The sequence below is a fragment of the Podarcis bocagei genome (assembly GCF_964188305.1).
Source record: "Podarcis bocagei genome assembly, chromosome: 15".
In the NCBI taxonomy this organism is placed as follows: Eukaryota; Metazoa; Chordata; class Lepidosauria; order Squamata; family Lacertidae; genus Podarcis; species Podarcis bocagei.
Window position 1 is genome coordinate 30,219,613 of NC_138141.1, and position 15,867 is coordinate 30,235,479.

Here is a 15,867-nt window from a genome sequence, read left to right on the forward strand (position 1 = left end):
AAAACAAACACTTGAGCTGCAGTGCGCATCACAGTGGGCTCTGAAGAGAAAAGGAGAGGTTAGCCCAGCATCCGGAGGAGACAAACCAAGGAGGGCTACGGAGGAGGAGAGGGAGGGCCAGGAAGTGGTGGGGTGGTGGGACCCCCAGCCACCTTCTAATGACAACCTGGCCTTCAGCAGAGGGAGTTTGCAAAGGATGACCCACATGGAGCTACCCTCTTGCAGGTGCCATGGGTATGGTGGCATGCTATGCCATGGGAAGCGTGGGACATCTCTTCTGCTTAGTCACCCCACCTGGCTGGGCTGATGCTGTGCCCCAGGATCACCCCAGCCCCAGAACTTCTCCCCAAAGGACACACCCTCACCGGCAAGTCAGGCAAGCCCCGTCCTGAGCAGAAGGCCATCTAAGGAGCCCCAGTGAGGAGCTGCCTTGCCAGTCAGGACAGGGGAAAAGAGAGAAAAGTCTTTCATCACACAGTGCATGGTGAAACTGTGGAACTCACTCCCACTGGAAGCAGTGATGGCCAATGACTTGGATGGCTTTAAAGAGGATAAAGCAAATTCATGGAGGAGGAGAGGGCTATTGATGGCTACTAGCCAGGATGGCTATGCTCTGCCTCATGGTCAGAGGCAGCACTGCTTCTGAATACCAGTTTCTGGAAGCCACAGGAGGGGAGAGTGTTGCTCTTGTGCTCTGCTTAGGGGCTTCCCATTGTGGCATGCGGTTGGTCACTGTGAGACTAGGTGGGTCCAGCAGCCAGGCTCCTCTTATGGAACCTCCAGGGGCAGGGGCACGCTATCTAGATTCCTAGGTTCTTTGGGGTATTTGGCCACTGTGAGAGCAGAATGCTGGACTAGGTGGCCTACTGGCCTGACTAGGTGGACTACTGGCTCTTCTTAGGTGGTCTGCCAGTGGGTGGGGATGGGGCCCTTCCGTGGCTGCCGTTTGGTGTCTTTCCCCGCTCTGCCCGGACCCTTGGCTGGCCTCGCTCTGTCAACATTTCAGCTCCGTGTCACTGGGGCGCTCCTGTCTTTGCAAGGGGGTGTCTGTTACGCTCCGCGGCTCCCTTCAGGGTTGTGACATTTGCGGTTTCTTCCTTCTGTCTTCCTTTGCCTCCACATGCTGCAGGAAGTGCCACCCGGGAGGCCCAACCCTTTCAGAATTGCATGTTTGCGTCTTCCCTGGCATGAAAAAAAAAGGTCTTTATTTTTGAATAGCGAAATGAGCGGGTGTCAAGATGGGAGAACCACAAGCGTTTCTCCTGTCCTTGGTTAGCGGAGCAGAACAAAATTGGGGGGGGGGAGAAGAGGAGATTTGTCCCCACAAGGAAATAAGAAGGCCCTCAGTTTTCCATCTAGCTTCTTGGAAGAGGCACACCAGCCCACACCAGTTTGGCCTCAGACAGGGAGGAGGCTAAGGAGATGGGGAGGCTACAAGAGAAACCCATTTCCACTCCAGTACTTGGATGAGCTGAGTCTTCCTGGACTCCAACATGAGTGAATCCCCCTTGAAAATGCAAACAGTGCCCCGTCTCTCTCCAGCCACCACTTCAACCTGCTAGATCAGACCAAGGGACCCCACCCTGTTCTCAGTTCCTGGCTGGATGCCCCCAAAGGGAAACTAGCAGGCACAAGAGCCCTCTCCCTTCCTGTGGTTTCCAGCCACTGGAATTCAGCAGTGTTATTGCCTCCGACAGTGGAGGCACAGCAGAGCCATTGGGGCTAGTAGCCATCGAGAACTCTCTCTCCTCCTTCATGAATTTGTCTGATCCACTTAGAAAGCCGTCCAAGTTGGTGGCCATCACCGCCTCCTGTGGGAGGGAGTAATTTTAACTATGATGGGATGCAGGTGGCACTGTGGGTTAAACCACAGAGCCTAGGACTTGCCTTTCAGAAGGTTGGCGGTTCGAATCCCCACGACGGGGTGATCTCCCATTCCATTGCTCAGTCTGCTCCTGCCAACCTAGCAGTTTGAAAGCACGTCAAAGTGCAAGTAGATAAATAGGTACCGCTCTGGCGGGAAGGTAAATGGCATTTCCGTGCTCTGCTCTGGTTCGCCAGAAGCGGCTTAGTCATGCTGGCCACATGACCCGGAAGCTGTACGCCGGCTCCCTCGGCCAATAAAGCGAGATGAGCGCCGCAACCCCAGAGTCGGTCACGACTGGACCTAATGGTCAGGGGTCCCTTTAACTTTACCTTGCAAAGGTCTTCCTTTTCTCTGTCCTGACCAGCAAGGCAACTCTTCGCTGCAGCTCCAACTGCGGAAGCAGAGCAGAGTCATTGTGGCTAGTAGCCCTCAATAGTCATCTCTCTCTCTCTGTGTGTGTGTGGGGGCTGTAAAAGGGGAGTGTGGGCATAATGTGAAGAGCCTGGCTTTCCATCCCATTCCTGCCACCCACCCCCCTCCGCCCTCCCTTGCGCCTGGGCAGAGGCCTGTCCACCCGTCCCCACAATGCTGTAGCCTCCATCTGGTGAAGAGGCTGCAGCAGATGGATATAACCGGCAGGTTCTATTTTTAGCCAGGTGCAGCGCAAAGCCCAGGCCCTGGACTCTTCGGAGCGTAATGTGTGAATGAGAAGATGGTGTGTTCTCCCAAAGGCTGGGCTGGGGGGGGGGGGCTTTAGTTTCCTGGTGCTAACCAGGCATTTGCTGCTGCACTGAAAGGCACGGGCAATTCCCCAGGCCAGGGAGGCAGGGAGAGGAACATAGATTGCTTGTTGCCTTTCATTCTATTCAGACCATCGGGGTTCATCTAGCTCAGTACTGGTTACACTGGTCGGCAGCAGCAACTCTGCAGGGTCTCCAGCTGGGTTCCAGCTGGGTTCTCTGCCAGCCTGACCTGGAGATGCCAGCTTCAGGGACCTTCTGCATGCAAGGCAGGTGCTCAGCCGCCGACCCTTCCAATGCAAAAGGAGCACTTTATTTTGAGTGAGGCCACTGGCCTTTTTCTCCAGCAGCAGCTCCCACGGGGCCCTTCCAGGCCATTGACTCTCCAGATGCACAGCTTTTAATTTGGCAGCAGCTGCTGCTGCAGTTTCTCTTCCAGGGACCCTGGTTTTTCTTTTCTGCGGAGCCTTTTCTGATGCTGGGACGATGGTTTTTCTCCCTGTTAACAGAGAACACAGGAGACTGCTGGATCAGGCCAGTGGCCCCTCTAGTCTAACATCCTGTTCTCACAATGGCCAACCAGAGGGTCAACCCTCCAGCAGGATCTGAGTACGAGCAATTTCCCCACCTTGAGGTTTCCAGCAATTGGTATTCAGAAGCATTTACTGAATCTCTGTGGAGGCAGAGTGGAGCCATCATGGTTAGCAGCCACTCATAGTAGCCACTGATTTGTCCAAACCTCTTTGAAAGTCATCCAAGTGGATGGTCCCTAAGAGATTCACCCACAGCCTACAGCAGCTGCGATGGTAGTCAGTATGGAAGCCACAGTGGTGTGTGTGTGTGTGTGTTGGGCAGGGCAGCTGCCCCAAGCAGGGAGATGTGCAGAGGAGGAAGGGGGCAGCATTTGGGGCAAGGGCTGCAGCTAAGGAATAGAGCATCAGCCAAAATTCAAGTCCTGGAATCTCCAGGTATGCCTGGGAGAGATTCGTGCTTGGAACCCTGGAAAGCCGTTGCTGCTGGTCAGTGTAGACAGCTGGCTCCTTACCTCTCTTGCCCTGACCTAGCCACTGTGATCCACGCGACGGTCACCTCCAGACTTGATTATTGCAACTTACTCTACGTGGGGCTGCCCTTGAGACTGACCCAGAAACTCCAGCGGGTGCAGAATGTCGTGGCAAGACTCCGTACAGGGTCCTCGCTGTGGGATCACATTCACTCAGTGCTATACCAGCTGCACTGGCTCCCGGTGGAGTACAGGATCAGCTTTAAGGTGCTGGTTTTAACCTTTAAAGCCCAATACGACCTAGGACCCTCGCACCTACGGGACCGCCTCTTCTGGTATGTCCCACCGAGGACCTTACGGTCTTCAAATAAAAACATATTGGAGATCCTGGGCCACAGGGAGGTTAGGCTGGCCTCAACCAGAGCCAGGGCTTTTTCGACTGTGGCCCCAATATGGTGGAACGCTCTGTCACAAGAGACTAAGGCCCTACGGGACTTGACATCTTTCCGCAGGGCCTGCAAGACAGAGCTGTTCCACCAGGCCTTTAGCCAAGGCACAGTCTGACCCCCTCCTTCTGTAATCCTCATAGAATTCTAGCCCAATGGTTGCCATTAATTTGACTCTGAATTGATTTTAGAATGAATTGATTTTAGAATGTATTTCAATTAATTGATTGTGATTTTATGTAAACGGTGTTGTTTTTACTGTTGTTAGCCGCTCTGAGCCCTGCTTCGGCTGGGAAGGGTGGGCTATAAATAAATAAAAAAAATATTATTATTATTATTACTGAGCTAGATGGGAAACTGGTTTGACTCAGTATAGCAGCTTCCTATGTTCCACCTCATGGTCGGAGGGAGGCAGCTGCTGTCAAGCCCGTTTTCCAATGAGGTTGGACCTCGATGCTACCTCAATGGCACCGGGTCGAGGGGTGGTGGGGTCTTTGTGGGAGGGAGAGCGACATCTCTTTCCCGGATAGCTGCTGCTGCGGAGATGCCTTCTCCTCCTTTGGCAAAGGTGAGGCAGATGGAGACCTGCCTCAGTTTCCCTGGCAGAAGGAAGCTGGAAAGCCCGACGCAATTTTTGTGAGTGGGGAGGTGAAAGAGGGGGATAAAAAACTCATTTCCGGAACGACGGGGCGTGGGGGGGCTGTCTTGTCCTCCGCCCACTGGGCCAAGCAGTAGAAAAGGGGTGCACGTGCTTGGGGGAGGCCTGCACTGCTGATTCCTCGCACCGAGTTCCACCTGTCAGGGATTATTGAGCTGAGATTCCTGCATTGCAGGGGGTTGGACTAGATGAGCCTTGGGGGTCCCTTCCAACTCTACAATTCTATGAGAAACGGCAGGAGCTCCCACCCCCTTGCGCTTTAGACGCAGGACTGAGAGCCGGGAATGGGGGATTAGTGGAAACTCACCCACCCCCAAGTTTCTACCCCAGCTTCAGGCACAGCAGGAGCGGGGTATGTGTGTGTCCTCGAAGACAGTTGACCCCCCCCCCCACGCTGCCAATTGGCTGCGGCGCCTTTAAATACGGAGGCGGCGGGAGGGGAGGGGGAGCGCGGCGGCGGCGGCGCCTCTCCTTCTCCTTCTCCAGCCCGGGCGAGGAGCGCGACGCAGCTCCAGCGCTGGAGAGCGGAGGGAGGCCGGAGGCGATGGCGACAGACCCGCCGCAGCCGCGCCCAGGTGAGCCGCCACCGCATGGCCCAAAACGGAGGGAGGGGGAGCCTGCTATGGTGGAGCTGCTCCTGAGCACGTGCAGAGCGCGGCGAGCCAGGGTAGGCGCCCGACTTGACCTCCTGCATACCTGGAGCCCCCCCCCCCGCACCCGCAAGCGGGTCCCGTTTGCAAACCAGGCGGCGCCCTGGAACAGGGGAAGGGGAGAGCGCCCTGATGGAGCGAGGACGCCAAACATGTGCAGAGGGCCTTCTCTGGAATCGCAGCGAGCTTGGACTCCTCCCTCCTTTAGCCATTGACAGAAATGGTGATTGCTGCTGCTGCTGCGTCTCTTTCCCCTCGTAAAATACCCCACCATCCTGGCTGCATCAAGCGCTCTCGGGCCGCCATCTCCGCCCCTCATCGCTTCTCCGCCCCCAGGTAGCTTCAGCCCCACGTTGTCTCTACCCCTCGCCGAGCTCCCAGGGGCCGAGGTCCCTTCGCTCCCTACCCTAAAATATTTGAGGAGGCCGGCCCTCCCCCCAAGTTGATGGGCATTACCATTCAAATAGTGTGGGTGCACCCCGTCATGTGATCAATTATTTTATGCAAGTTGGCACCCCTGGTGGGAGTCTTCTGGAGCACCCACGGCGAATCTCCGGGAAAGAAGGCTAGACTAGCAGCAGCAGCCCCGGCACGACGCCGGGCTCTCGCCAGCAGCCTTTACTCGTTTTCCAGCCTTTGCGGGAGTCCCTCTTCCCCACAGCAGTAAAGGCGTTTTTTTTACTCTACCAATCCCCCGATCTCCATTTGGAGAGCCAGAGGAGAGGCTTTTCCCGCTGCGTTCTCGCTTTGGGGCCAACTTCGAGTTTCTGCTTGGTGACAGCTGGGCTTGCCCCGCGGAACTCCCTGCTCCGTGAAGTTAGGCAGATTCCTAAACGCGGGCGACATCTCCCCATGTTCTTACAGACGTTATATTTGCAAAAGGCGCTGACTCCTTGGCCTCAGATCTGTTCAGGACAGCTTTTACCTGATTTGCTTTTATCCTTCCTTGAATGCTGCTGTGGAATTATTGTGCTGCTTAGCGGTGTATAAATACTTCCGACGTCTTTTCTGCTCTCCCCACCCCCCACACGGGTTGCAAAATGCCCTTGTGGGGCTGATCCCCCCTCCCCCTACTCCTGGAATCAACGAGGCTTGACTCTTCCTAAGCAGACAGGGAGCAAGCTGGCGGCTGTGTGGCGGAAGACCTGTGGTTCTGGCAGTTGCAAGGGGACTTCCTGACACTGTTGTGGGTGCTTTGTGCAAGGTTTGGAGCCAGGAGGCCACTGTCCACGGTGGGGCTGCGTGGGATGGGGGCTGCTTTTGGCGGCGGCGAGGATAAGGCGCCTATCCAGGTTAGCACGGTGTGGTCTGCCTGCCTGGGCCGAGAGGGCTACTTGCCACTCTGGGCCACAGCTTGCCAGGACTGCTCTGAGTCTGCCTTGGGCCAGTATCTCCCCAAAGCTGTGGAGAGATGTCTTCCTCTGTTGCGTCCCGTCCATTCAGCTGCTGAGCAGAAGGAAATGTTCCAGCGAGTGTGGAAGGAAGGAAGGAAGCCTGCGCTGGCAGGTCTCTAAGTCTCCTCAATTCCACCCGCCTGATGCAAAGCCTAATTGGGGATGGGGGTGGTTTGTAGATGCATAATGGCTACGTGCTTCTCTGAGCGCTGGAGAAGTTCTAGCAGTCGCGCCCCTGCTGGGTTTGGCCTCCTCGGGACGAAAGCGGAGGGGGAAGTCAGGCTATCTTTGTAACAGCTGAGCACCGAGGAGGCAAATCTCTCAGCAGGCAGAGTCCCCACTGAGAACCCCCCTCGCCCGCACCCCACGGCTTTCCAACAGGTCTCTGTCTCTCCACAAATTCAGGCTATGAAACTGGCTCACGTCTGGAGCTGGGGCGGGGGTCACTTTCCAAACCCCTGGTGGATCCTCCTTTCGAAAAAGCAGAGGGTGGGTGGGGAGAGATTCCTCCTGCCAAGGATCTTTCCTCCTCTTTGGCTTGCTGAGCTCACATCCACCAGTCGCCCTTCCAGAGATCAAGATGGCCAGGGTCGTAAAAGGTAGTGTGGTTTCCTAGCTGAGCATCCCAAAATAAGAAACTGGGTTTGCAGGCGTTTCTGCTTAGGGGGGAATCTGGGGACCCTTTCAGCTCTGTCTCCTGCTGCTGTTTTCCACCCCCCACTTCTGTCACAGGAGATCATGGATGGGCAGTTCAGTCATACAGGGATCCTCCTAAGGAAGGAGCCCCCATGGACAAGGCTGAGCTCCCCAGCTGTGGCCCTGGAGCACATTGCAAAGCCTTAAGGCTGTGGTTCCCAAAGTGTGTGGTTACATCCCCCCTCCCCACCCCCTGGAAGGGGGAGAATGGGATTACCTGGGAGGGTGCCAGGAGGGCACTGGAGGTGTCAGTGCCTATCAGACTTGAAAAGCTGGTATCGCTTTGCAGTTGCTGAATTGATTAAACTAAATGATTTTAATTGGCTTTTGAATGAATGTGCAATTAATTGTTACTCTTTCAAATGTTATTGCATTGCTATCTTTCTCAGTAGGGTATGCAAACTTCTGAGTAATGTTTCTTATAGGGCAGTGGGCAGGAGTTTAGGGAAGCAATGGGGCTGAGAAAGGGGTCAGCTGTGTTGGTGCAAGGAGGTCTGCTTCCCACCCTGTTGCCAGAACTTTACTCTGTCTCTCTGGTTCATCTCTGAGCAGCTGCTGTTTCATGCTAAGGGCTTCCTACGTCTTACATCTCATTTTTTGCACCCTAAGTGTACAATCACCATTCGCTGTCAGTTATAGGATGTCCCTGCGTCATTCCTTTGAAGAACCACATTTGTAGCAAAGAGATGGCCTTTTTCACACACACACTTTTTTTTTTGGCTGCAGGGGAGGATTCCCCCTCCTCCTCCAGCCGTTGCTTTCATGGGGATTGAGCCAACTGGTGTAGGATGAGTGTGCAAGTGTGTCAGGTTACCTGATGATTCTGGGAGCATCATGAGGCCAGGCCGTTGTGTCTGCAGCAGATGTCTTCAGGAGGGCAGGTCCTGATGCAGGGGATTCCAACCGCAAGGAAAGGAATTTGGACTCAAGCTATTTGATGCTGGATCTGGGAGGGTAGTGGGTGCTCCTTAGAGGTTCATCATCAGAGGCTGGCTGGCCATCTCCTCTCCAGGATGCTATAGTAGTGGGTGCATTTCCTGTGCTGCCCAGGGGTTGAGCTGGATGACCTTTGAGGGGCCTTCCAACACTGTAATTCTATTGTATTTTTAAAAAGCATTTCTTGTTCATGCCATTAGAGGTCAAGAGCTTAGTCTGTGCTCATATGCCTTGCAAAACAAGAAAAGTGGGGGTGGACATCTTCCTCATTTTATTAAACGTTTTCTTTCTTTCTCTTTTTCTTTTAACTAGCTGTCTCCTCCTCCTTGATTCTTGTTTCGAAGGAGGAACAGCTCCTGGGCGAAAATGCAAAGGAGAAAAAAGCATGCCACATTTTGACTTTGCCGGGATTTCTGGCGAGTCTCTGCCTGGATCCTTGCTGTGGGCTTTCAGGAAGGCAGCTAAGGGGAGCCTCTTTACATAATGTGGCTTTTATTTTATTTTTTGCTCCAAGGGTTTTGCTTTGACCTCGCAGAACAGGAAATACCGCTTGTGCTCCAAACTTTCCTAGGAGGAACAGGAAGGCGGAATCTGCCTGGGCAAAGGAGGGTGGTTGGCTCCTGCCTTTGGGATGGCAGCAGCAGGGAGAAAGTGTGTGTGTGTGTGTGTTGGGCGGGGGGGGGGGGGAGAGACGACTCAATCTGTTTTCTGTTAATTTGGATGGAAATGAATTCTTCCTCCAGTAATTGACTGCTAATAGGATTGGACTTGGAAAGCTATTGATGGCTATGCGCTGCCTCCACAGGCAGCAATGCTCCTGAACACCAGTTGCTGGAAACCACCGGAGGGGAGAATTGGGCTTCCGCTCAGGTCCTGTTTGTGGGTTTCCCCATAACGGGCATCTGGTTGGCCACTGTGAGAACAGGATGCTGAATTAGATAGCACCCCTTTGGCCTGATCCAGCAGGATCATCTTATGTTCTTAAGCTGCACCAGTTGTCCCTAGGTGAAGTCTGCTGAGCCACTGGCCACAAACCCTTAACCGGAATAAAGGGGTCATTTCCCTCTCATTGTTCGACACAGATGAGTTTCTACCTGATGAAGAGAGGCAAGAGGAGGAAAGGGGGAAAGAGCAGCAGCCCCCATCTCCAAAGACAGATCCCAGGCAGCATTCCACTTCCCTTTAGACAGGCAGGTAAGGATGATGCTTGCAGCTCAAAGGAAGCTCTGCAGTTTTGCCCCTGAGTGCAACCGACCTGCAATGATGTACAAACAAACCACCTTCTGCCCAACCTGCTGTTTCCAACTCCGTCACAGGCAAATGCACTCGAAATCTTAAGGACATGAGCAGAGCTTGCTGGATTAGGCCGGTGGACCAGCATCCTGTTCTCACAGTGCTCACCACTCCCAGATGCCTATCAGGGGAAGTCTGCAAGCAGCACCTGAGCCCAAGAGCCCTTTCCCCTCCTGCGTTCTCCAGCTTTTCTCTAGTGGATAGAGAAAAATGCTCCTCCCTCTCTCATTGCACCAGAAATCGTGGGCATCCCATGAAGCTGGGCATTGGAAGATTCAGGACAAGAAAGAAGAACAACTCATGCAGAGCAGAGTCGAACTGTGGAACTCCCTCCCACAGGAGGCAGTGTGATGGCCACCAACTTGGATGGCTTTGAAAGAGGGTTAGACCAGGGCTGGCCCAAGGCATTTTGGCACCACACAATGATGCTCCCCTAAAACGGCCAGGGGAGAAGGGAGGGTGGAGATCTACACCAGGAACCAGAGTGGCGGGTAAAGATTCTCAGAAATAGGTGGTGGGAGGAGACTAACAGGGCCTCCTATTCACAGAGGGGCTGCTGTGGAAACAGCATTGGTGGTGGCGCTGCTGAGAAGGCAGCAGATCCGGGCTCCCAGGTGTGTGCTGCCACTGGCACCATGAAAGCAGTGCCAGGTGATGGATTCCTTGCGGGCTGGACCTGCCACTCCTGTGTATGCTGTCGCCTGAAGCAGATGCCTCCTCTTGCCTCATGGGTGGGCCGGCCCTGGGGTAGACAAATCCATGGAGGATGGAGATGGCTGTCAACTAGCCATGGTGGCTATCTTTCCCCCTCCACAGTCAGATGCAGCAATGCCTCTGAATACTGGTTGAATACTGGGCTCTTGTGCTGGGGTCTTGGCTGAGGGTTTCCCATTGGGAGCAGCTGGCTGACTGCTGTGAGTACAGGATCCTGGGCCAGTTGGGCCATTGGCCTCATCCGGGAGCATCTTCTTATGTTCTTAAAAGGCAATGAGGACCACCTCTGCCCACCCAAGGAAGTGGAGCCCCACGGAAACCCCCTTGCCATGTTCTGACCCCCTCTCTTTCTGCCCCGCTGCTGTTCTGGGTTTTTAAAAGCCCTCTAGGAAATAAAATGGCAAGGCTTGTTTTGACTGGAGATGGCATAGGGTGTGGACTGATGAGCAATTACTCTCTCCTACCTCCCACTGGAACTCACTGGGTGGGTGGGGAGATTGCCCGCCTCCGCCCTCTGCCGGGCTCAGGGCCAAAGCCTCTGGTGTGTGCTGCGGGTTGATTTAATTTTAAAGACTTTTAAGATGGTTTAATAGGAGGCAGGTTGATTGCATTGCCTTCAGCTCTACAGGGAAACCGTGGGGACTTGGTGCTGCTGCTGCTGCATGTGGGGACCTCTTGTGGCCCAGCTGGGAAGCACATCCCATGCAGTTGTGAATCCCAGCCTCCCTTTGAAAAGGCCCCAAACTGGCTGCTGGCCTGCCCATTAGGGCAAATCCACCTTTAATGTGCATACCACACACATTTAAATCACATGACCTCCCCCAAGGAATTCTGGGAATGGTAGGTTGCTAAGGATACTGGGAATCAAAACTCATTTGAGGGGGCAACTACAGTTACCAGGATTCTTGCGGGGGCGGGGGACTTGATTTTTATTTATATTTATTTCATAAAATTTATACACTGCTTGATTGTAAAAAACAAACAAACAACCCTCAAAGCAGTTTATATATATAAAAAAATAAGTTTATCACTAAGAAAAACTAACAAATACTTTCAAACTTTCAAAAAGTTAAAATAGCAATAGACTAAAAGCAGATTGAGACTCTCAACAACTTTCTAAACATCTGGACAGACTGTTTTTAGCCGGTGCTGAAAAGAGTTCAGTGAAGGTGCTTGCCTGTTGTCAAGAGGCAGGGAGTTCCATAGGGCAGGAACTGCCATACTAAAGGATCAATTGATTACAAATGTGGAATGGGTATTCTGTGTCAGCTGTAACACTGCTCCGTTAAGTAGGTGTATAAGGGGTAAGGGGATTTTGCAGGTAAACAAGTCCCATGTTGCTAAGGGCTTTAAATGTACACCTGATGTTTTTTAAATGTATGGTGTGGATCTGCTCATTGTGTGAATAGTTGCCAGGCTCTCCCTCCAGCCCATCACAGTAGCTCACATGGCCAGTGGTCAGGGATGGTGATGCTGGAGTTGCTGGTGATGGGAGTTGTTGGAGGGGCACATATTCCCCCGCTAGAAAAGGCAGAATGGGGAGGTTGGAAAAATGGGACCCTATCAGCATTTGCAGGATTTGTTCCTGGCTTTGGTGGTAGAATCAAGTCTGAATCCCTGAATCTTTACAGGTTTTGTAAAAAGCAGTTCTAGGCTGGAGAGGGAGAACAGCGATGCCTCTGAACAGTTGTGGAGGTAGCGGGGATGGGGAGAGACTCTCTAAGAAATGGAAAATCCTTTGCCCTGATCGCCATATCAAATTGGGGTTTCGCAGCTAAATTTAGTGCTTTCTGTCTCCCTATGTTTTGGGATGGTTTCTACCTTTGGCCTGCCAGAAGTTGCTAGATTACATTTACAACTCCCATCATGAGAACCTAAGAAGAACCCTGCTGGATCAGGCCAATGGCCCATCTAGCATCCTGTTTCCACAGTGGCCAACTAGATGCCTGTGGGAAGCCCCAAAACAGGATTTGAGTATAAGAGCAACTCTCTCTCTTCTGCCTTGGTCTGACCACACCTGGAGTCCTGTATCCAGTTCTGGGCACCACCATTTAAGGAGGATATCGACAAGCTGGAACGTGTGCAGACGAGGTCAACCGAGTTGATGATGGAAAGGTTTTCTAGTTTCTAAGCTAGCTGACAAAGATTGTCAAGGGTCTGCATACCAAGCCTTACGAGGAATAAGGTGTGTTGGGTGTGTTTAGCCTGGGGAGAAGAAGACAAGAGAGGTGACATGACAGCCACCTTCAAATATCTCAAGTGCTGTCACGTGGGAAGATGGAGCCAGCTTCTTTTCTCTTGCTCCAGAGGAGAGGACCTGAACCGATGGATTCAGTTGACAAGGAAGGAGATTCTGGATCAACACTAAGAAGAACTTTCTGACAGTAAGAGCCATTCAGCTGTGGAACGGGCTCCTTGGGAAGGTGGTGGACACTCCTTCATGGGATGATTTTGAAGAGATACTGGATGACAATTTGTCAGGGATTCTGATTCCTGCATCGTAGGGTCAGACTAGATGGCCGCTGGGTTCCCTTCCAGCTCTACAGTTCTATGATTCCCCTCGCATGGTTTCCTGTAACTGATATTCAGAAGAAAAAATTCTGCCCCAGGACCAATGGCCATGGGGGATGGGAGTCTAGCACCATGGGGAGGGCAGATTCCCACCATTGCCGGTGTTGGGGCTTGTCTCCTTGCGGCTTTCACCCCACCCCAAATAACATTTAATCTCTTTCTGTATCTCGCTGCCCCAGTTGCATCGCTGCAATGGTGGTCTCCTGAGTGCCCCCTCCCGCCATCGTCTGCTGGGCATCTTGCCTCCTGCACTAGCGGTGATATTTGAAGGGAGCCCACTGCGCAGGCGCCTCCCTGCACGGGAGAGAGAAAATAGCTCTGGGAAAATAAACATTAGTTCAGGGTGTTTGGAAGCCTGGCGGCCTGGCTAGACGCCAGTGGCGCTCAGCTCACTCTCTCCTGGCTGGCTGGCTGGCATTGTGTCCGTCAGCAGAGCGAGCTCTGAAGGAGGCGCCTTGTCTGCCCAAGGCAGAAAATGAGGCGTGGGGCTTCTGGAGAGTCTGTGACCTTCTCCATCCCGAAGGAGTTTGAGCAGCCTCCTTTGTGTCTCCCTTGACAGCCACCTTCAAAGGGAAGGTCGATGGGCCGCTTGCAATGGCGAAACGGGCTTTGCACCCTCCTCCAGAAACTTGGAAGGATTTAAAAACAGGATTGGACACATTCATGGAGGCTGAGAAGGCTGCTGCTAGCCATGATGGCAATGTTCTCTGCCTCCACAGTTGGAGGAAGCAATGATTCTGAATACCAGTTGCTAGAAGCCACAGGAGGGGGCCGGGTCTTGTGCTTCTGGGTTTCCCCTAAGGGGCATCTGGTTGGCAACTTTGAGAACAGGGTGCTGGGCCTAATCCAGGGAGCGCTCTTCTGGTGCTCTTCTGGAACCTCCAGGCCCAGAGGCAGTCTACCCAGATTCCTAGATTGTTAGCTGAGTGAGAAGCAGCATGATTTTAAAAAAATCCATGAAATTATGCAGGGCATAATCTTTTGTAATACCAGAACACTCGGACATCTAATGAAGCTGAATGTTGGGAGATTCAGGACAGAAAAAATAAAGTCCATGCAGTGCAGACTTAACCTGTGGAACTCCCTCCTACAGGAGGCAGTGATGGCCACCAACTTGGATGACTTTAGGTAAAGGTAAAGGGACCCCTGACCATTAGGTCCAGTCGTGTCCGACTCTGGGGTTGCGGCGCTCATCTCGCTTTATTGGCCGAGGGAGTCGGCGTTTGTCCACAGACAGCTTCCGGGTCATGTTGCCAGGATGACTAAGCCACTTCTGGCGAACCAGAGCAGCGCACGGAAACACCATTTACCTTCCTGCTGGAGCGGTTCCTGTTTATCTACTTGCACTTTGACGTGCTTTCGAACTGCTAGGTTGGCAGGAGCAGGGACCAAGCAACGGGAGCTCACCCCGTCGCGGGGATTCGAACCGCCGACCTTCTGATCGGCAAGTCCTAGGCTCTGTGGTTTAACCCACAGTGTCATGGATGGCTTTAGAAGGGGGTTAAACAAATTCTTGGAGGAGGAGAGGCTATCAATGGCTACTTGCCACGATGGGTATGCACTGCATCCATCATCTGAAGCAGGGATGCTTCTGAATACCAGTTGCTGGAAGACACAGGAGGGGAGAGTGGTGGTGTTCTGCTTCAGTCCTGCTTGTGGGCTTTGCTTTGGGCTTGCTGGTTGGTCAGTATGCTGGGCCAGATGGCCTGATCCAGCAGGGCACTTGTTAGGAGCAAATGTCCACACAGAGCCAGAAAGACCTGGAAATGCTTGGTTCACGGAGGAAGCCCATTCATCCGAACTGCGCGTGTGTTGGAAGTGAAATACTACATTTTGTGCAGAACCACATAAAACATATTTCATTAAATTCGTCCACTGTTTGACTGCAAAAAACAAACAAACCTCAAAGCAGTGTACAAAAAGACAAAATAAGACAACAAAGAGAGAGAAAATTACAGTAGCTTAAAGCATGCAAAAAGAATAAAATGGGTCAAAATTCATACCAGCTTTCTAAACTAGTCTGAATGAGAATTTGTTGAGCAGGTGCCCCAAGAGTACAGCGAAGGCGCCTGCTTGATTTCAATAGGCAGGGAGTTCCAAAGTGTAGATGCCGCCACACTAAATTGTAGAGGATGCCTCCTTTCCACTGGCTTTCCCCCTCCTGTCGTAAGCCCTGCCAGAGACAAAAGAAGGGGTGCTTAGCTTTCCTTTCTTCCTCCCCTCTCCTCCCTCTCCCCCTCCTTCCCAGCCCACTCTGAACTGGGAGTGAAGCTGCATCACCAGCACCCGAATTAGCCCCTGATGTCACCCTGGAAGTTGGCGCTGTGCTCCAGAACGCAGCCACTCCTTGCGTCAGCCGCGGCTCATTGACATTCTCTCCGGTGCTTCCCTCTCCCCTCCTCAGCATGCGCCGTTGCTGCCAGGTCTATTTTTAGCTCCACAGGTTTGAGCAGAATGAGGCCTCTCCATCACAACTTCAGCCTCCCCCTCCCCGACTTCTGCTTGCCTCTTCCCCGTGTTCAACACTCGGGAGGAGACGCCACACACTCTCTTAGTGTTTGTTTATTGCCTTGAGAGCTCCACCTTTTTCTCCCCAAGGAGCTCCAGGCGGTGTACGTAGTTCTTCCCCCCATCTCAATTAAACCCCACAGCAAACCTGTGAGGTAGGCTAGGCTGAGAGGCAGCCACTGGCTCCCCAAGGTAACCAAGCGAGCTTCATGGCAGAGTGGTGGATTTGAACCCTGATCTCTCCCAGGTCCTAGCCCGACACTCTGACTGATACCAATGGGAACATGTGCGTCAGTTGTGACTTACAGTGGTACCTCGGGTTAAGAACTTAATTCGTTCCGGAGGTCTGTTCTTAACCTGAAACTGTTCTTAACCTGAAGCACCACTTTAG

The 15,867-nt window shown here is 52.9% G+C and overlaps 1 protein-coding gene across 2 annotated transcripts in view; it reads left to right on the forward strand.

Moving 5' to 3' along the window:
• The first annotated feature begins 5,165 nt into the window (after positions 1–5,165).
• The window catches only part of PITPNM3 (PITPNM family member 3), a 72,549-nt gene continuing 61,847 nt past the window's right edge, over positions 5,166–15,867 (forward strand). The window contains exons 1-2 of one of the 2 annotated variants that reach the window (XM_081172277.1): positions 5,211–5,289; positions 9,473–9,584. In XM_081172277.1, the coding sequence (XP_081028403.1) occupies positions 9,473–9,584 (112 nt within the window). In that variant the 5' untranslated portion in view covers positions 5,211–5,289. Of the gene's footprint in view, positions 5,290–9,472; positions 9,585–15,867 lie in introns of both variants that reach the window. The other variant, XM_081172278.1, reaches the window with a different exon arrangement.